This window comes from Dermochelys coriacea, chromosome 14 (genome assembly GCF_009764565.3).
Source record: "Dermochelys coriacea isolate rDerCor1 chromosome 14, rDerCor1.pri.v4, whole genome shotgun sequence".
Lineage (NCBI taxonomy): Eukaryota > Metazoa > Chordata > Testudines > Dermochelyidae > Dermochelys > Dermochelys coriacea.
Window position 1 is genome coordinate 17,175,158 of NC_050081.1, and position 21,441 is coordinate 17,196,598.

General features: G+C 44.1%; 1 protein-coding gene across 6 annotated transcripts in view; it reads right to left on the reverse strand.

Moving 5' to 3' along the window:
* The window catches only part of ST6GALNAC1 (ST6 N-acetylgalactosaminide alpha-2,6-sialyltransferase 1), a 48,856-nt gene that overhangs the window by 15,502 nt on the left and 11,913 nt on the right, over positions 1 to 21,441 (reverse strand). For 5 of the 6 annotated variants that reach the window (XR_006275697.1, XR_006275698.1, XM_043497311.1 and 2 more), the window contains exon 2: positions 830 to 1,379. Coding sequence is in view for 4 of the 6 variants with exons in the window: in XM_043497311.1 (XP_043353246.1) it covers positions 830 to 1,379 (550 nt within the window). In the remaining 2 variants the exon portion in view is untranslated. Of the gene's footprint in view, positions 1 to 829; positions 1,380 to 7,390; positions 7,697 to 21,441 lie in introns of those variants that run through there. The other variant, XM_038371848.2, reaches the window with a different exon arrangement.

The following is a 21,441-nucleotide window of genomic DNA, read 5'->3' on the forward strand; positions in this document are numbered from 1 at the left end:
AATCACCACCAGAGCTCTGCTGCTCCTACCCTGGGGCTCAGGCAGTGGGGCTCGGACAGAGCTTTAAAGGGCTGGGGCTCCCTGCAGTGGCAGAAGCCCCGGGCCCTTTAAAGTGCCACCCTAGCCCTGCCACCGCTACCCCGGGGCTCCGGCAGCTGGGCTTGGGCAACAATTTAAAGGACCCAGGGCTCCTGCTGCTGCAGGGAGGATTTAAAGGGCCCAGGGCTCCAGCCACCATCACAGCAACAGAGCTCCGGGCCCTTTAAATCTCCCCTGAGCCCCAGAGCTCCCAGCCGCCTCTGCAGCTGGGAGCTCCGGGGTGATTTAAAGGCCCTGGGGGCTCCCAGCTGCAGCCAGAGTGGGAGAACAGGGATCCACCAGGCAGTACAATGGGGCAGAGGGATTTATTTCTGGTGGGATAGAAGAGGGATGGAGGGAGGATTTCTTTCTCTCTCTTTTTTTTTTTTTGACAGCAAAATAAGGACTGCCCCTCCTAAATATATACAATTGGCCTGTGTCAAAGGCTAATCCCAGGGTTGGGCTGGGCAAGGTGTGTTGAGGTAATATATATATCTCAAAAGTTATATATTAAACTTCATTGTTTTGAATGAAAGGCCAATTCCGTCCTGCCTTACAATGCACACATGCCTCCTTCATTTGAGCTCAGGGCAGCTCCTCTGCGTGTAGCTACCTGTCCATGCCAGAAGCTAATCAAGAAATCCATGAAAATAGGTGAATTGGAAAAACTAATGTGGAGGTTAACAAGGAGGTAGATTTATAGGAGACCATCCAGCTGAATACGTGGTCAGAACACATAGTAATCACTTACCGATTGTAGGGCTGAACTGTCCAAGATATAGCGGTCCTCAAAATCCCACCGAGGCTCAGACTTGAAATCGGCAATCCTCAGCCGCCTCTTTTCTGCCACTGTAGGAGCCTGAGTCGTGACATTCTGCATTGTGGGAGGGGCTACGTTCTGCACCGGGAGGCTGGGATGAACCTGGCCTTTTGTAGTGGGTCTCAGCGCACCGGGCTTAGTTGACACAGGGGCCTTTTTTGGTTTTGGTTTTGCTTGGTCTTGGGCTATGGTCTTTGCATTGGCTTCCTTCCCCTTGGGTGCTAGTGGGGCACTCTTATCCTGAGTTTGCATCTTACTGGATGCTGATATTACATTCTTATCCTCTGCTTGCTCCTCCATGGCCTCTCCTTTATCTGCCACCATTCTCTTAACCAAATCTTGCTGCAGTCTATTGCTGTCTGTATCCAGTATCACATTTAGCTGGCTCGAGGAATCCCCTTCAATGGGCACAGCGTGGAGCTTGTTCTGTTGGATGTCCCTTTCTGGCATTTCTTTGGCATGTTGCAAATAAATGAGTGGCCTAAATGTAATTAAAAAAAAAAAAGGCAAATACACCACATGTACTTCAGTCGAATGAAGCCCCCTCTATCCCCTTTACCACATTAATGGCTATCTTATCCTCCAAGCATTTTATGACACTAGTGAGTACAGCAATTGACCTCTCTAGGGCGCCACTCCACTTCACTGAGTTTCTGCAGGGAATTGTTATTATGCTTTGCTCAAAGGACACCTGCCTGAACTTGATCTTGTTTATGATTTAGCCATAAAATGGTTATTCAGCATCTTGGACCCATCAGACATGAAATCATGTGATCTGCCCCCCTCTGCCTGTGAAATAAATCATATGGAATTCAGTCTATTATACAGGCGGTTTTTGAAATATTAATGACCAGTGGTAGCTGGAAATCAATGTAGAGGAAGGGAGGAACCTATTTGCAGCTAGGCACAATCCATGACAATCATCCTAGGACATTGACACATCCCACATGAAAGAGACAGGGCTATGGTGTAGTAAACAGAGCAGAGCCTTTATTCAGGATACTGGACAAACACTATACCTGTAGCCCCCTTGCTCTCCCTCTCGCATTCTCGCTGAGTAATGTTGATGCACTTCACAATTCCCGGCCAGAATGGGTCTGACTCCTGGTCCAGATTTGGCATTCATGGACTAGACTGCTAATATACTGCAGGTACCGCTGCTTTTCAATACTTAGAAGAACAAGCACAATGTTGGGAAGAGGTCGTCTGATGTCTAGAAAGACTTCTGTGCGGGCTGCAGGGATACTAGCTACATACCGCTTGACCTAACAAGGTGCAAATGTGGGGGACACTATGGCCCAGTTCTGCAATGCTGGATGTCCCCTACCCATACTGAAGTCAATAGGAGGGGAGGGTACTTAAGACATGGCAGGATCAAGCCCCATGTGTGACCCAGAGCCAAAATCAGGGACACAAGGAAGTGATTCGAGTAAGGTAAGGTCAGAATGAGGTGAGATTTGTTCCTGTAGCTTAAATGTCACTTTCTATGCAGTCTGCATTTCCGAAGTATGGAACGCATAGCAGTCCGAGTCAGAGAACAGGGACTGCTCCTTCCTTGCAGACTGGCAGTGACTAGGGACCTCTACTGAGCTGGTGCAGATCACAGATAACTGCTTGTTCTAGAGAGAATCATCAGTAGAGCCAAAATTTATATTCGCATGCGATCCACAAACAAGGTACACGGATGTGGATAACCGCCAATTTGCAGGACTCTAGCGATCAGTCCCAATGTGACAGGTACATCCCAACCTCCCAGTGAGCTCAATGGAATGTTAGTGGGAACAGCAGCAAGGCAGAAGGAAAACAACAAAAGGGGATGAAGACACAGCACCAAATCCTGCCCTTTGGGAATTACAAGTGAAAACCCATCTTGCATGTGTACTATAAATGCTGTGCCAGCCCAGGGCAGCGAGTGGTAGCAGCTGGATGGGCTTGTCATACAAGGGATCTCCAGCCACCTGCAAGCAATGGGGCAAAGCAGCTTCAAAGTCACAAAGCTTCATCTTTCACTCAAATGGGCTTCAGGCTGCTGGCTCCACAGCATGGTTCTGCCTCTTCCTGCAGTTTCAGTTTCACTCCAGGTTGACTGTCACAGCCGGCTCATGGACAGCCAGACCTAGTGGTCAGAGCCAAGGTCCACAGTCACGAGACATGAGTCAACAGTTGGTCATATCAGGATACTGGGATATCAGAAGCAGGAGACAAAGTTGAGATCAGAACCATGAATCGGTAACCAGAGTCAGGCCAGGTGGCAAACTGAGATTGGAACCACAAGTTGGACACCAGGAGTCAAGCCACGTCGGAATGCCAGGAAGCCAAACCAGGGGAGCAGGAGCAGGAGGCACCCAATCCAGAACAGGGTGACTCTCAGCTGCATGGACAACTTCCGGTTCCTGTGTTGGGTGTATATAGAACCTGTGGACCACTCAGGACCGCTAGCATTCTGCCAGTCAAGTTCCAGGCCTGGAGTCCTCTGTCAGGTTCAGCTTTTGCCCTAGCCACAAGGTTGGAACTTACTAGCGTCTAGAGAAGACCTGCAGTTCCTGATGCTGACCAATGAACGGCCTGAAGTCCTACTGACTTAGCGGCATCGAGGCAGCTGAGCTGGTTGATGTAAAGATAGCAGGCCGCGTTTTCAGCTCATGTGAATTGGCAAAGCTCCACTGACTTCCTGGGGGAAGCCCAATGTGCCTCAGAGGTGTAACGCCTCCTGTAGCTACCCACCGTGAGAGGCACTTGCCTACTGCACCCACCTGTAGGAAGGCAGCCAGAGTGCACGGTGTGCTCATTTGTCATTTACCAGCACACACTGGAACTGCAGTATGCAATAAAAAAAACCCATAGCAGTTAGCTACATACACCACACATTACAGTACCCTGCAACAGGGCACATGGCTGGCATCTTGGGAGGAAGGCAGAGATGGACTCTAACAAGGTCACCTTGGCACAACCCACATCAAGTTTGCATTAGGGCAGTGGGCGGGGCGCTGGAATAATTTGAACTGTGGGGGTACTGAGTGTCATTGAACCGAACTGGAAACCCTGTTGATGACGGAAACCACTTTAAGTCAGGGGTCCTTTTGTGGTTTTTGAAGAAAAATTATCAAAATGAAAATTTGTGGGTTTTTTAAAATGCTTTACTGTTTTTGTTTTTATTTTTGGAAGATTCCCTCACAGTTACAATGTTACTTTCTCACATTTTTATTCCCTACCCCCTTTTAAGCGGAAAAAAAAAAAGTAAGGGTTCTCCCCACACACACGTTATCTAAAACCCCCTCCTCCCTGCAAATCTTTAAAAACCCTTAAAAAGCCAAAACATTTTTTTTGGACAAATGAAAAGAAAACTGGAAAACCAACAAATGAAACAAAAACGACTTTCTGTTTTTTGACCATCCCAGACTTTTGCAACGTGTTTGCAAAGTGCTTTGAGCTCCTGAAATGGAAGATTAAAATTGGGCTAATCCTGGCCCCCCCCAATGCAGGACTACCAGGCTCAGAAAGCTAAGTTACCATGGTAGTTCCACGGTTCACATGGGGGGTCATGTCATGGAGAGGCTATGCCGGGGGACTCCACAACATCTGTGCAGAGCACTGATCCATTGATCTCTGCACTGGTGCGGACATGGGATTTGCAGACTATACACTGACATTTGCTTTTAAAGATGAATTGGTTTTAAGGAAACATTGTTCCATGAGGCTCTACTGTATACAGGTAATAACTACCTGGGTCATATGTCAGATACTAGTGCAGAGTGCTTCTGTCTTTTGGCTCGTCAATCCAATGGCTTCATACACATGTCATTTGACATGCAACAGGCAAAGGGACACATCAGCAAGTCCCCGGGAATTTTAGAGGGTTACATTTTTTAAAGCTTTGAAATACATGGTATTAAATGCCTACATTTTCAGAAATAGCCTCCAATACATTGTGAGCATAATTACATCCATTTGTAGGAGTATTGGTTGATCATAGGATGACTATGAGCTGCCAATGTGATATGGCTGTGAAAAAAGCTAATGCGGTTTTGGGATGCCTCAGGAGAGGCATTTCCAGTAGGGATAAGGAGGTTTTAGTACCATTATACAAGGCACTGGTGAGACCTCACCTAGAATACTGTGTGCAGTTCTGGTCTCCCATGTTTAAAAAGGATGAATTCAAACTGGAGCAGGTACAGAGAAGGGCTACAAGGATGATCCGAGGAATGGAAAACTTGTCTTATGAAAGGAGACTTAAGGAGCTTGGCTTGTTTAGCCTAACTAAAAGAAGGTTGAGGGGAGATATGATTGCTCTCTATAAATATATCAGAGGGATAAATACAGGAGAGGGAGAGGAATTATTTAAGCTCAGCACCAATGTGGACACAAGAACAAATGGGTATAAACTGGCCACCAGGAAGTTTAGACTTGAAATTAGACCAAGGTTTCTAACCATCAGAGGAGTGAAGTTTTGGAATAGCCTTCCAAGGGAAGCAGTGGGGGCAAAAGATCTATCTGGTTTTAAGATTCTACTCAATAAGTTTATGGAGGAGATGGTATGATGGGATAATGTGATTTTGGTAAGTAATTGATCTTTAAATATTCAGGGTAAATAGGACTAATCCCCTGAGATGGGAATTAGATGGATGGGATCTGAGTTACCCAGGAAAGAATTTTCTGTAGTATCTGGCTGGTGAATCTTGCCCATATGCTCAGGGTTTAGCTGACTGCCATATTTGGGGTCGGGAAGGAATTTTCCTCCAGGGCAGATTGGAGAGGCCCTGGAGGTTTTTCGCCTTCCTCTGTAGCATGGGGTACGGGTCACTTGAGGGAGGCTTCTCTGCTCCTTGAAGTCTTTAAACCACGATTTGAGGACTTCAATAGCTCAGACGTAGGTGAGGTTTTTCGTAGGAGTGGGTGTGCGAGATTCTGTGGCCTGCGCTGTGCAGGAGGTCGGACTAGATGATCAGAATGGTCCCTTCTGACCTTAGTATCTATGAGTCATTTGGAAGCCCCACTGCCTGATTTACAGATACAACCAGGTAATTAGGTCTTTAAATGGATACAGCTGTAAGTGCCATTATTTCCACCTGCAGTAATGGAGGCTGGGGTGATGCCCAGCCAAAAAATCAGAGCCAAAATGTTTAAGTTTTTCTTTAGAAAATTCAGTTGTCTGCATGCTTTCAACAGTGACAGACAGGCCTTGTCCACATAGGAAAGTTTATTGGTATACACTAAGGTGTGAACTGAAATCAATATAATTTTACCAGTATAACTTCCATGAGGGTACAGTTGTTCCAACATAAACCAACTGTTTGATAGAAGAGTTGGAGTGGGCTGAGGGTTTGCATCCCATAGGGGTAGATGCAGGGGTAGAAAGGAGTTTCAGGCGGTGACTGTGGGGTTGAGTTCCTGTTGGGATGATTATTTTAATGCTGCTAAGATTATATTTGGCAGCTGGAGCCCTTGGACAGGTGTCTTTTTATCATCTAAAATCTAAAGAAAATAAAAGTGGGGTTTTTTGGTTTAGTTTATCTTGCTTATGGGTTTTAAGGTAAACCAAACAAAGCCATACTTACTCTGGAATAGGAGTGTCCACATGGAGGGTTATAATGAGGTCAGTTTAAATTCACATCTTAGGTTATATTATATCTTAGGTTCACATCTTCCTAGCCCCAGTCATTGAATTTAACCCAATACCTCTTCACTTCCACAGTGAGGAAGATCTTGGTGGGTTTAGCTGCATGGAACAGTTCCTTTGGAAAGGATCCCACAACTGTACTGCTGGGTTACTTTCTATAATATTATTATTTGCATAATATGAGTGCCTTGATTCTGAATCATACTTTCCTTTGTTTGTGTTTGTTTGAGATTAAAAGTATAATTTTGGCTCAAACTCCAAATCAAATCAGTTTGCAGAGCAAGTGTTATGATTCAGCTGCCCCAAACCTAAAGGGAATTTTTGCATCTCATTCTGCACAGAGGTAGGTTTCTTTCCCTGGCTCCCGAAAAGAACTGAATTTGGAGAGTGGCAGAATTGTCTTGGATGGTACTTTAGCCCTTGAAATGTAGTCCGAGTGCTTGTTTACATTAAGGAAATTTGCCCTACCTGTATATTGATTCCCTACTTTGCATGGGTACAAAGTGTTTGCATTAAAGGTTTGCTTTGATGCAAATTTCCCTAGATTAGACAAGTCCTGAATTAGAGGTTTTAGAAAACATTAAATATATTTTATGCATAAATAACAATTGTATTAATGGAATATCTGCAGTATTTTTGATGTAAATAATGTTTTAATTTAATATTTAGATATCTATAGTCAAGAGACATGATGATTTACATAGTGTATCATCTTTCTTGTACCGATATTACTCAGATCTTGCTTTCTAGTGCAAGGTATTGGGTGTGCACGCACACACACACACGTATATAAAAGGTTTCACACTTAGAGCTAGAGAGATTAGAGACAGTACACTACCTGGATAGTTTGTCCTAGAAGGAGCTGGATCTCTTACCTGTGAAGACATTTTTCTGCAAAGCCGAAGAAGGAGCTAAAAGAGACAACGAAGAACAGAAAGACTGTCACAAAAATGGGCCAGAAGATCAACCGGGGCACCTTCACAAATCTCCTCCGGAGAGATCGCATGGCTTCACTTTAGGCAGGACTGGAGCTGTTCCCCTTCCCTGCTACAGGTGTACTGCATAATGAACAAGCAGGCCGTGTGACTCCTTAGATATCCCTGGCCAGTAGGTGCACACCCTCTATCCCAGCACTCAGGGATAGTAATAAATTCTGTATGCTGAGCTTTCTCTGCCAAAATAGAATGACTCAAACAAGTTTAAAGTTAAATCCATTATAAGGCATCAGAAATTTGATTTTTAAAGTGAACTTAGTACTTGTGTAAAGTGCCACATTAACACGGCTGGAGGTGGAAACTTTTTCTTCCTCTCGACAGCAGGCACAGTTTCAGTGGTGGCAATGCAAGCTTCCCCCAGCCTCCCCTGCCTATTTAAAGCTGGTCAGGAAAATCCCCTCCCCAATGTTTTTTTTTTTAATTGGAGTTTACCACTTTGTCGGAATTGAACGTTCTACAGCAATGGAGTGACTTTGATCAAGTTCCAGTGGAACCCAAGCACATTTCAAACCCTGCCTGGTTTCCCGCCAGCGTGTCTGGCTGGCTCCTGGGAGCCTAGCTGTCCCACAGCCATGGAGTCTGGAACCCCTGGGCTATGAGAGTCTGCAGCTCCCGAGCAGTCTGCCAGGTGGGCAGCAGTGGCACCAGCATGCCGTTCCTTTTTGTGGAACGTTTCCAAACAGAGGGGGTATGTTCCAAAACATACCAAACCACTGGAAATATCAAAATCCTCCATGAAATAGCATGACCGTTCTCTGCCCAGCTCTACTGCCTCTGCGCTTCAACTCCAAGCCACTTGTAAAGATATGAGGCCAGTCTCCATGGTCTGTGATCTCTCTGCTGGGCCTACCAGTCAGACTGCTAATTCATTAGGTCCAGCTGTGGGACTGGGTTTTGAGTGACGGGCTTCTGTTCCACTGGGGATTGTGTTGAATGTCCACCTCTCCATTTCATAGAGGCCACCGCTGAACAAGAACTTGTGATCACAACCGAGTTAGGCCATGGCTGGATTTGAATCTGGGTGGCCTATGGCAGAAGTGAAAAGGTCTAGATGGTGCTAACACTCCCATAAATCACTCCGTTGGGCATGTTAAAGGCATGAAAGTCCAGGTCCCTGAATGGCCGGATCCAGCCTGGCACATTTTTGTTGTGAAGTGTCAGATATTGATGGGTCCCCTGTGCAAACATGCCAAGGAACAATGGACTGAACAGAATTTCTCCCTGTCGGGCCCCAATGATAGCAACAGTCTAGAGGGTGAGCGGCTGAGGGAAGGGATTTGTTTTACCATTATAACAAAAATACTTCCTAGTTACAGCCAAAGAGCAAAGTTCCAAGGCAGGACCAGCAAGCTGGTTACAACTGCCTCTTCCTGGGAGTGTTTGTATCCTGGTCGTGAAGGATACATGGATGTGTAGATAAGACAACAGTATTCACCCTGTGAATTTGAAATGGAGGAGGAGTATCTGAGACTTGATACAATGGGCCCCATTCAAAAGATAAAACTATCTGCTCTTTGGGATGTTGAGCCACATGGAGAATTATCATCTCTGGCAGGGGTAATTTAGCAGTTTGGAAAGGGGGAGTAGTGAACTTCTCCTGAGTTAAGGAAATCATTCCAAAGCTGTTTACATTTTCACAGTGGCATTTTAACAAGAGGCCCTCCCTGGTGCAACACTGCAGTTAATCCAGGTTTCATGGCTGTACTGCTGAATATGTGGCGTGCCTAACATATCTCACAAACTTTAGGAGAACAACACTGCACTGCCATGCTTTATCAAGGCATCTCCAACACTTTTCTAAGACACTAAAACAACAAAAACTCTGTGTAATTATTGAGTTGTGCAATCCCCTTCTCCCCCCATTTTTGGGTGCCCAAATTACCATCAGGTAATTTCCCACACAAACACTCATCTGGACATGCAGTCACCCAATTTTCAAGATGCTCTGCTATTATAAACAGGAATTACCAGAGTTTGCAACTCTCACTTGTTGCACTTGGCTTGCACAGTCCTTTCAATGTCTTGTCCAGAGAATCTTGTGTATTTGCACTGGTGTTAATGACCCTAGCAGCTGCAAGAAAATAGAAAATCAGGTCCATTTTGTGACGAACCTTTCTAATGATATCTCACAAGACGCATCTTGCATAAAATAGATTTTAGGCTATAATCATGTTCTAACAATATTTCCATGAAGCACGAGGTGTAGTGTCACACATTGTTCCTTTCAAACTCTTGCACAAGTCAACCTAGTCACAGCTCTCCATTTACACAGTATTAACTCTTTGCCTATAAAAATTGCTCAAAATGGGATTGATCCATAGGGCTGTTACCCATCCCTCAGCTCCATTGACTCCACTGTGAGTTCCAAGTGCATAGCACCTCTAGAAAACTAGAATCAGCATGAAAGCTTGTTGTGTTATTATAATACTCCTAACCATGTAAAGATCTAACACAAAGAGATTTGGGATAGCACTGACAAGCAGACCTTTATTCCATTGATTCCCTGCCATGCAGTGCACAGGCATTTAACATTCCCACCTCCCAGCCTGCCCATGGAGAGGCGCCTTGAGCCCGAAGAACCATTCATTTGCTTTTAAAAAGAATGACTTATGGTATATTCTCTCAGGTGAGACACTCTCCTAATTATTCATCAGTCCCCCAAGAGTCGACTTGGATCTCGATTCCACACAGTATGATATGTGGCAGACTACAGCACCTGTGCTCAGTGTGGCTCTATCCCCACCCAGCCACTATGCAATCCAGCATAGGGGCCTAAATAATTAAATACAAAATACAGCTTCAGTTGTGAAATATAGTCATTAAACTCCCAGGGCCAAATTCATCTCTGATGTGACTCCACCAACTTCAGTGAAGTTATACCAGAGACCAATGGAGAACATCATCACAGAGTCAGGTTCGGAATGAATTCAGCTTCTGATTAATTTTTGCTATGGGATGTTCTCTCTTGCCACAGATTCCATCAGATATCTCTCATCCCCTGTATAACAACCATATTACCCTAGTTAACCTCCTGTGACAGTCTGTACCCTTTTACAGGGCTATGATACATTTTGTATAAAGTATGCCTTGTGAGGTATCATTCAAAAACTCATAACTTGCTGATCATTATTGTCCTGATAAAATGTGTGTGATGACATTGTATGTAAAGGTATATGATTCCCCGGTACAGTATTATTAGAAATGTTCTGAGTCTAGGGAGAAGCAGACACAGACCAGTTCCGCAGAGACAAAAGGCTAGCCAATGCCTCAGCCAGCTGTCAGCAAAATCAAATGGAACATCACCTGGTTAAGTGGCCATTCTTTGGAAGGAAAGAGGATGTGGGTGAAAAGTCACATCTTCACAAAGAAACAGCTAGAGGTTCCCATCCACACAAACTTCCTGTCTCCTGAATCTCAGCTGGAGATGATTCTTGAAGAAGAGAAAGGACTATAAGAGGAGAAAGGATGTGTCCCTTTCTCTCTATCCCCTAGGACATCCATACCGGAAGAACAAAGGAAGCAGCTTTGGAGTTGAAGAGGGATCCGGTCTTCTTTCTTGCATATGCACTTCAAATACATTGTAACACTGCTCCTGCAGAAAAAGTCCAGTCCTTCCAGCTGCTGATGCCTCCTGCAGAGTGCCTCGTGACAGAGTGCCTCCTGTCAATGCCTAAGTCTTTCAGTTTATTTATTGAGGAATTACTGGTTTACTTTTACAAAATAAAGCACCATTAAATAAAAAGCCTCTTAGCCCTAGCTACTGTAGGTAGCACTCTGTACACTGCAGATGTTCTTAAAGTGCATCTCTGCTCTAAAAATGTTTCAAAAATGGTGTCCTGGGGCTCTATGTTTATTGTGTAGCAGTGCCTCTAACCTAAATGGGTTCCGCTTACAAGTAAAATGATGTTTATTCTAATCGCCAGCTCTGCAAACTCTAGCTAGAATGGCAGACTCAAGCTGGGCTCTTTGCCTTGTGCATTGTCACCAACTCGGACTAGATGATCAGAATGGTCCCTTCTGACCTTAATATCTATGAATCTATAAACTCCCGCAGGCCAAATTCTGCCCTCAGTTACACCTGTGCTACCCTGCCTGCAGTGGAAACTCAATTCACAGTTCTAGTGCTGGTGCATCAGTCAGACTAAGGTTCAGCTCCTACCCCACAGGGCCAGGTTGGCTCTGCAGGGCTAACAGCAATAAAAAGCAGTTAGACATTAAAATCAGCATGTAGAAATGACACATGCAGGGAGCAGAGCTGGTGAATGAGAATGTGCCATTTTCATTGTCCCTTTCCTGACCACAACTGCACTTAAACTTGACTTTTAATAACATACTTTCCAGCACTACTGTTTAAGTAACCTCAAGGGCGTGCTTTTGTCTCTAAATCACCCTTTTCTCTAAATGCACATATGCAACTGTTTGTAGTACTGCCTTTTTGTATTTTATAATCAAAGGCTGCATAGCAATCCATGCACATGAGTGGGCAGAGTTAAGGACATTAGGGGAATGTTTGTTGCTGAATGTCCCAACTCTTGCGTAACCAAATAGTCAACTTTATTGCATTAAGGTAGAGCTTTTATTGTTTGGGGTATGTGCTATTTTTATTTAATTTACGTATTTAGTGGAGGGAGATGGGGAAGGAGATTTGCACTAATGGGTGAAATCTTGGTCACATTTCCCAGCACTCATATCCCAGCTATGTGTTGGCAAGTTTCTTGGGGGATGAATCCTTTCCCCTGCCACAATTCTCTCTCTATCCCCCTGTGACATTACACCCCATATTCTTCATAGAAATATAGTTATGATATGAATATGGCCTAAGATATATTTTATGAAAAATGGGTCTTGTAAAGTATCATTGGAAAGGTTATGATTTACTGAATGTGATTATCCAATTTGTATGCATGTATCATTTTTGTATCTGAAGTTAGGGAATCTTGATTATAACAATTACAACTGTGTGTGTACTTGGAGAAACGCTCACCAGACAGTATGCAATCAGCCTTAATCCATTGGGCCACTAGAAAAAGACAATTAGTCTTTGGAGATGTGGATCTCCCATCTGCTTGGAGTTCCTTCCTGTGGACATTGCAAATAAACCTGGTTTCATAGTTGCTTTGACACTGCAAGATCACCAGATACAAAATACCACCTTGGCCACTATTGGTACTTTTCCTCTGTAGGGGAAGAGGGAATCAAACAAAGGTTTTTCGCCTTAGGTAAATCCTTTTTAAGGCTGGGAAGGGGGTTAATTTGGACTTTCCTCCATTGCCTACCCAAGAAGAAAGTCTGCTGAAAGTACTGAAGGGACAAAAACTAACCTGAGGGGAAGGGCAGGGGTGAGTCCAGACTGAGACAGTGGTCCAGTCTGTAAGAAATAACAGGAATTCTAAGCAACAGAAACTCTGCAACTTGCCTAAAATAACATTTAGAAACCAGTCTCTAAGATCTTAAGCTTATTATGCATGTTTTGTTTTATTTGCTCAGTAATCTGCTTTGTTCTGTTTGCTATCCCTTATAATCATTTAATCTGCCTTTTATATAGTTAATACATTTTTGTTTATTATTAAACCCGGTTTGTGTAATCTCTAGCTGGGGGACAGGGGAGAGAAGAAGTTGTGCATCTCTCTCTTCATAGTGAGGAAGAGGGCGAATTTTTATGAGCTTGCACTGTACAGCACACGACAGTATTAGTTTGGGTTTATTCCCCAAAGTGGGTGTGCATGTGAGTGCTGGGTGAATCCTCTCACACAGAGCTGACTTCAGTCTGTGGCTGTAGTTGGGTGTGGCCTTACTTGTGTGTGTGCACGCACGCTCCAAGAGGCTGGAGAGCCTAATTCAGCAAAACAGGGAGAGGGAATCAGGAGGGGCTCAGTGAAACCTCAATACATCAGGTGGTGTCCTAGAAGTGGGGTTGAAGCCATCACACACACATCCCTTGCTCCTCCCAAGTATGGCTATCCTTTGGCCCAGAAGGGAGAATGGCTTGTGGATCTGCATGGTCCTGATCCTGCCCTCTACTCCTCTCACAGGGGGACATGGAGAACACCTGTGTAGCAGAATTATGCTACTTCCACTGTAGCCTTTCAGGACCCCCAACAGCAGCAGAGAGCAGGACTTGTCTCAATATGTTGACCTAGAACAGGGACCTGAATGGGCTCTTTCTCAAGAAGTTTAATGAGAAAGCTGGCATGCAGCCTGCAGGTGGTTTCACTACAACTATTTATGAGTTTTCAGTCTCACAGGTGAGGTATTACAGGTACAGTAGCTCCCTGTGCAAATAAGAGGGATGACTTGCTGAGCACTGGAGCCACCAAAAAAGCTCTCAGTAGAGTACTGGGCAGTACTCACCCTTTCCCCATCCCTATTGTACGGAGCCCACACTAGGGCAGACCATGGTGCTCTTTCCCACAGCAAGATCCTCACTATAAGGTATCTGCCAGCAAACAGCAACTTATCCAAGGAGTCCTTTGCTTGGGTGCTACCCTCAAGCTCAGTTCTCTTCAGGTAAGTAGAGAGCATTGCCCCTCTCTGCCACAGAGTGGACATGAGCCTATGTGGAGTTATGTCTACACTAGACTTCTTTCCTTTTGCAATTTCCCAACATTACTATTGCTGGGGCCGCGCTTTTGGTGGCAGCAACAGTGAGAGCACTAGTGCAGATAAAGATACCAGCAGCTTATCATATTGTATAGACAATCTCTGAGCAGTGCGAGATGGCACAGTGCTCACCATGCTGGTTGCCACCCAAAGTCCTGGCCCCACAAGCCCTCCCATCTAGTAGAGCACCACTGATGGGAAAGTTTTACAGAAAAAAGATGGCTAGTGCTTTCTCAGTAAAGTACAACTCTGAACCAGGACCCTTGTGTACTCACCCTCTGTGTTCAGGGTAGATGCAACATTTCTAACTTTCAAATAATGGAGTCTCTAACATGGGAATTTCTCTGAGGTCCAGACTGCATGGCCCAGAAGCAAAAGGTTGTAGCACAGCAAATGTTTTGCTATGCCCCACCACTGCAGTAGACCCGCTAGTCTTCTCAGCTACTTCTACAGCCAGATGGTTTCCTCACTGGGTTACTTTAAAAATAAGTAACTAACAGGGAAGAGGGGTGGAGAAGATTTTTTTAAAAATCAGGACTACAACCACCACATTTAGTGAACTTAGACAAGAGCTGGGCCCAAACTTTCAAAACGGTCTTGTTTTCAGCCTTCCTCTGATCTTCTACTCAACACCACTATCACAACAATGGTACCTTCCATTGAGACACTAACAAAAACTGAGTATCAGGATCCCAACAAGGGCAATCAAGGCCAAGGGACAGACCAGGAGCAAACCTGAGCCTAGGAGTAGCTGAGGAGTTTGTAGTCAAGTGTCAATACCAAGGGTCAGACTCTGAGTCAGGTTGTGAAGTCCAAATCAAGCCAAAGTCAAATCAGAAATTTAAGAGCAAGAAGCAGGAGCTATAGAAAATTTGCACTGTTGCCTGGACACTTCTTGGAATGCCCCTGGGGTTTATATAAAGCAGGGAGCTGATCAGGAATGACGGGGCTGCTGTCTCAAACCTTTGAGGCGGTACTTCCCATGGTCTGTGTCCACAGTAGGTCATTGGAAATGGAGTGCAAGTCGGTTACAGCTGCCGCTGGGTGACAGCCTGGAGTTGCCAGCTGTCTGGTAGCTCTATGGGTCTAGGTTCTAGACCTGTGGGGCCTTACCTTGAGATTGTGGAGACAGCCTTGAGAACCCCAGAAACCCCTCAGATGCCTGGAAGCTATGCCCAGCAGCCAAGTCAGAAAAAAAATGAGAACTGTGTATTAGGACTGGCTGAAAACATTCTGTTGAAACTGTTTTGAGGGAAGACTGGATTTTCAACAAAATGAAATTTTTTCGACAAAAGGGTCTGATTTCTGCAGAATGTTTAAATAGCTCATCACAATACCAAATACCCAAGAAGTAAAATCTTTTGATTCAAAATGGCATCCCATGGAAGTTGTAGTTTATGTACCCATTCTTCTCTATGGGCTAAACTCCCTGCATCTTCCATGATGCACCACTTTCCTGCCCTCTTTGTGGGGAGGAAGGGCTGCATCATAGAAGCCCCAACCATGATGCATCATGGGAGATGTAGTCCAGCCAAAGAACCTAAGCCCATATTGGAAAACAGGAATTAATTCAGGGAGGATCCATAGGCTGTTTTATACAGGAGGTCAGACTAGATGATCACAATGGTTGCTTCTTACCTTATAACTACAAATTGGAGGATAAGGCATCCAACTATAACTCCTATGAGGCACTTCTATTTTGAGTCAAAATATTTTGGGTTTTTTGGAAAAAAAAAAAGACCCTGTTGACATGAAAGGAAGGATTTATTTAATTTTTCAATACACATTTGTCAGCTTCAGGTGATTCTGGCTTAGGTGATACAGGCAGAAAGTTAGAATTCATGTGTTAAGATATCCCAGTATGGAACTCTTCCACTGAGTCTGAAAGGCTTATGCACAAAGTGAGAGACTGAAGCAGAACAGAATCTGATCCCCTTTTCCATCTTGAATAGGGCCTTATTCCCCAGTACTCCCATTGAAGTCCCTGGAATAAGGAACTACCCCCATAAAAAAAGGCAGCAACCTCTCAACACCAACCCCTATTTGTAGCAGTCTATCGTCAAATCCTGGACAGATGTAACCTTCACACCTCCTGTTATCCATTGCAGCCATACCTACTCACTATTTCATCTAGACTTCATAAGCTAGAGTCAGGTCTGGTTGATATTCGCAGCGGGGACCTTGAAGAAAAACCCAACATGCTGAGAGAAGCGTGCTGGTGATGCAGTATGTAGCACTCCGCCTTGAGTCAGTGCAGAATCAATGCTCTAGCACAGGGGTGGCCAACCTGAGCCTGAGAAGGAACCAGAATTTACCAATGTACATTGCCAAAGAGCCGCAGTAATATGTCATCAGCCCCACCCCCGCTCCTAGGGCCTCCCACCCACCGGCAGCCCCAACGATCAGCACTTTCCCCTCCCTCCCTGCACCTCCCAATCAGCTGTTTCATGGCATGCAAGAGGCTGGTGTGGGGAGGAAGAGTGAGGGCACTGCAGGCTCTGGGGAGGGGGCAGGAAGAGGTGGACTGGGGGAGGGCCTGTGGCAGAGCCAGGGGTTGAGCAATGAGCAGCCCCTGGCACATTGGAACGTTGGCACCTGTAGCTCCAGCCCTGGGGGGTTGGTGCCTATACAAGGAGCTGCATATTAACTTCTGAAGAGCCGCATGTGGCTCCGGAGCCACAGATTTGCCACCCCTGCTCTAGCATGCTGGCGGAAGAAACTATGTTACAAGTACCACCATCTTTAGGATGCGCTGTTTAACCAAGGCCTGTGTCACTTGTCGTCATCACAGACTCAGAGCATCTTTCTTTTAAACCAACATTCTGAACAAATTTCAGTTTGGCTAGTCATCAACAGCCCAGTTCCAGCAACTGGGAAATAGGCAGGACTAGAGTGAGGGAACACGGTGTATCTGTGAGCTAGTTAAGAATATTTATGAGCTAGTCAAGGCCGCGGTGAACCTTTAATGAGCTTTGAGAAAAGAGTTACAGGCTGGAATGTGATCCAGGCAAACTGGCAACACCAGACTTTGTTGACAACAGATAGCGGACAGCTGTGCTCCAATCAAGAGGAAGGACGCACATGCATGGCCCGTGCTGAGGCTGCTCGCCCAACGAGATGTCTCCGTGACCGGGTGATGGACTTTGGAGAGGGTTGAAAATATTATGTAAAAGGAGTGTATAAAAGCAATGAGAGAATAACGGCTTAGCTACCAACCATATTGGCTGCTGTGCTTTGTCCGGCTCGCATGAAAACCCCAACACTAGAGAAGCAGAAATAGCTCACACTACAGTTGCATCTGGACTCTATTTTTTTTGCGTCCTTTCCTATAAGTCACAATAGCATTGCTGTGCACTGCTGAATAGCTCCACCTTCCAAGTTGCAGATACAGGCACCCAACTAAAATACTTTAGGATCTGTCCAGAGAAAAAGTGTTCTATGAGATAGACTTTCCCCATTTTTAGTAAGACAGAAGTGAATTAAGTCACATTAACAGGATTTTACCAGGACATTAGAACAAGTCACAAGTACCAATCTTCAGATCCCCTAACTTCACACGAGTAAGGCTATCTGACACTGCAGGGGAAAAAACAAACACAAAACTCAACGGTTGGGCTCTGGCTAAGCAAGGTTTCCTCTGCAAAACAGGAAATATAATGCATAGCAAGCTTTTCTAGGATGATTCTGGGCTAATTTACTGCACCTTACTGATCCTGCAAACATACATAAAAGCTCAGCAATGCTCACTTTTGAGGGAAAAGCTTCCATGTTAATCTTGAGCTACATCACATTATTTTCTTCTTAGGCACAATAATATCTGCAAGTAGCTTAATTAAAAAAAAAAAAAAAAAAAACAAACCAAGAAAATCCCAACTGGACATCATGTTGCTGCATAATCACTCAAAGGCTGGAATTGTAGGAGGATGATGAGGGCAGCTGGTTAGGGCACTACTTGCCATTTTCATCTATACTAATCAGAGTCCAGCCAAGAGGCTCTGAGGAATTTTGGTTAAGAGGCAGATCACAAAACATGTGGGGTTGGAGGATGTGAGCTACATTTTAAATAGAAAAGATTTGCACACACTTCTCTCCTCCCCCCTCCCATTTTACCTCTTTGAAATAATCTTTGTTTTGTACTGCACAGGAACCTTCAGAATTAGAATAGTGAAGCATGCACAGTGACGGTACCATCCAGTGGACTACCAAGTAATTACCAGTGCATTGTTTCTGATTTCTCTATGGTTGCTGGCAAGGTTCAATTCAAAAGGATAACGCAGCTGAGCTGTGACAAAAGGTAGCAGAGCACAAAGCTATATTTCACTGCCTGCTGGAAAGTCCATTTGCGCTACCTATTTCCATCCTTTTCCAAGTCACGTATGGATGAATTGTCTTCTAACAAGGATGCCCCTATATCACTGCTGTCATTGTTCTGAAGATGGTATGTTGCACTTATCCCCACTGAACGTCTTAAAAACACAACGCAAAACAAAACTGTGCATTACTTGCTCAGCTCTCATGGTGTTGCAGCATATATCAAAATTAAGAGTTTTCCCTCTGCAAGTTGAGGGGAGCAGATTTACTTTATAGCCAGTGCTCCACAGGCATTTTGCAAACAGAAGCTACCAAGGTCATGAATTAAAACAACATGTACTCCTGATACATGTTCCACTCCCACAGTCAGCGCTGCCAGTTTTGGAGCTGTAGTGAGAGCCTACGGGTTCCCTTTCCCCACAAGAGAAGGTGATTGGCTTCTTCACTTCTTCCCCTTCCTAGTGCCCCCCGTAGTTTGGTTTATTATATAAAAACCATAGTCGTGGCCAATAAAGTCAACAGGCTGCTGCCAACAGAAAATGCAGATTGTTTTTATGTTTACCAGCCTCTCTGGAGATGGAAATAAAGAAGAGACACATGGACTAAATACAAGATATTTATCTTTTATTAGTTTATTTTTGTCATTTTCAGTACAGTTTGGCAGCTGACAAGTGCCAATGACTTGGAGCATTCAAAATGTGAAACACATGATACTTCCATTTCCTTTATACCCATAGGACAGTTCAACCACAGCCTTCCCAATCTACTACTAGGGCGAGAAAAGCACATGGAAAGGACAGGATTTCATTTTACCTGTTGGAAAAGGGATGCCCCATAGTTGTGGATACTTATTTCCAGATTTTCCAGCTTGGAATGGTCTCTAGTGTGCACCCATCCTTCTCACCTGGAAGTTTAACATTTATATTATGGTAATGCTTAAAAGCCACAACCAAGTTAGGCCCCATTGTTCTGGGCACAAAAACATAAGATACAGTCCTGGGTATAGTCTTAAGAACTGGGAGTCCAGAAGAGGACTGTTTTTCAATAGAAGCATTTAATATTTCTAAGTCAACATACACCTGGTTTTTCGAAACTCCAAGCACCCACAACTTCCATTGGTGTTGTGGACTCTCAGAACCTCTGAAATGAGGCCCTGTAAATATTAGGCTTCTTAATTAACAGCTTTCACAAAGTTACTATGTTAATTCTATAGTGGATATGAACATTAAGTTTCCACTAGATTTTATTGAGACAAGTTTGTTATTTAACAGGCTTCATTTTGTGATAAACTATAAAGTTCTCAGAGGTTAAACTTGTGTCATCATGACTATTTTGCATAGGGGGTTGGGTACAAAAACCAAGTGCAGAAGACAAGATTAAGTACATCTCATTTTGGACTAAAGTAAACAAAAGCACGTTTATCTTTTCTTCACCAGTTTCACAACACAACACATCAATGTATAGAAGGTAAAGGTGCCAATTTACGATTATTCTCTACATATTGCAGTGCTTTGCCTGGCCTAGTCTTAAGTGCTAGTGCTTCCACCTCTTCCCTCACAAAACTATCCATAATCCAAGTGTCTCACAATCCAGAAATTTTTCCTACAATTCTGCAAGTTTCCCTCTCAACTACATAGTTCTATCCTTATGCACCTCACTACATAGACTCATCTCAAATAATTGATAACTCACGTCACCTCCCCCTTAGCTGTCATTTGTAAAAGCTAGACACATTTACCTTTTAATTTAAATCGCATCCTCTCACACCCTAATCATTTGTATTGTCCTTCTCTGAACTCCAACCAGCTTGCTGGTTCTGAGCTGTCTAAAAGTGAAAGGGCCATTTCCAGGTGCAGCTGTACTGGAGATGTATAAGAAAGTGTTATCTTCTGCTTCTTGATGCGTGTCTGTATATGCAGCCCAAATTGCATAGGCCTTTATTTTTTTTGCGCAACATCACATTAGAAAGCCTCTTGTCTGAAGCGATGCCCATCACCATTTCCAAGCCTCTTTCAACATTCCTATTTTTCTCTGCATATATTTTAATTGTTGCTCCTCAAGGATGTTTAGCTAGACTAAGTTCTTTGGGATACGGGTTATTTTTTTACTATGTGTTTGTACAGGGTCAAATTTTTAAAGTGCAAGTGACTTAGACATTCAAGTCCCACGGATTTCCATTGAGACTTCAGCTCCTAGGAGCCTGTCTCTTTTGGGACTTAAGTTCAGTTGAAAGCTTTTCCCTTTAGTGTATAGTACAATGGGAATTCAATCCGAGTTGGGGACTCTGTTAGGCACTACTCTAATGCAAACCACCAAATTGCTGGTGTTCAAGTGACATTAATTTTCTGTATTTCTAACCTATGTTCCATTGTGTTTTGTGTCCACTTCCCCATCAATCTTATGATCTCAAGCAGCACCTGCCTCTCAATAAGAAACAGGGTTCAGATTGCTTCTCGTCTGGTAGAAAACCTCTACGTTCTGCACCTTAGCTTCGCCCTGCAGAACTCTGGAATCTTTTGCTGTTGCTTGATACCCAACAGATATCTGGGCAGTTAGAATATCTCATGAATTCTTAGGTCTTGCTGTCTTCCTGTTCTGAATGTCTGTAGTAGATGCCCACAGTTCTGTTAATCACCCCTTGCATTATCTATACTCAAACAATTCCTTTCATCACACTTGATAACTTGGTGGCACCCTCCTACCTTCTCATGTACAGATTAGTCTCTTTACTGACATTCTAGTTCTCAGAATCATCCTGAATTTCTGCTGTGCCAACTTCATAATAATTGTCACAATTTAATCTCCGTTTTCTCTGCATCTGACATTTTTACACAAACAGCAACTCCGTATTCTGCCTTACATTATATGTTCAGCTCAACCCACAACCTTAGCACTTGTTTTCTGGGGAACACACTTGGATTCACAGTTTGGGATACATGACATTTGCCAGAAAAAAAAAAAAAGCATTCCTATAAATAGGAATGCTTCGTTTTTATCTTTTGGACTTACCTTGAACGTTG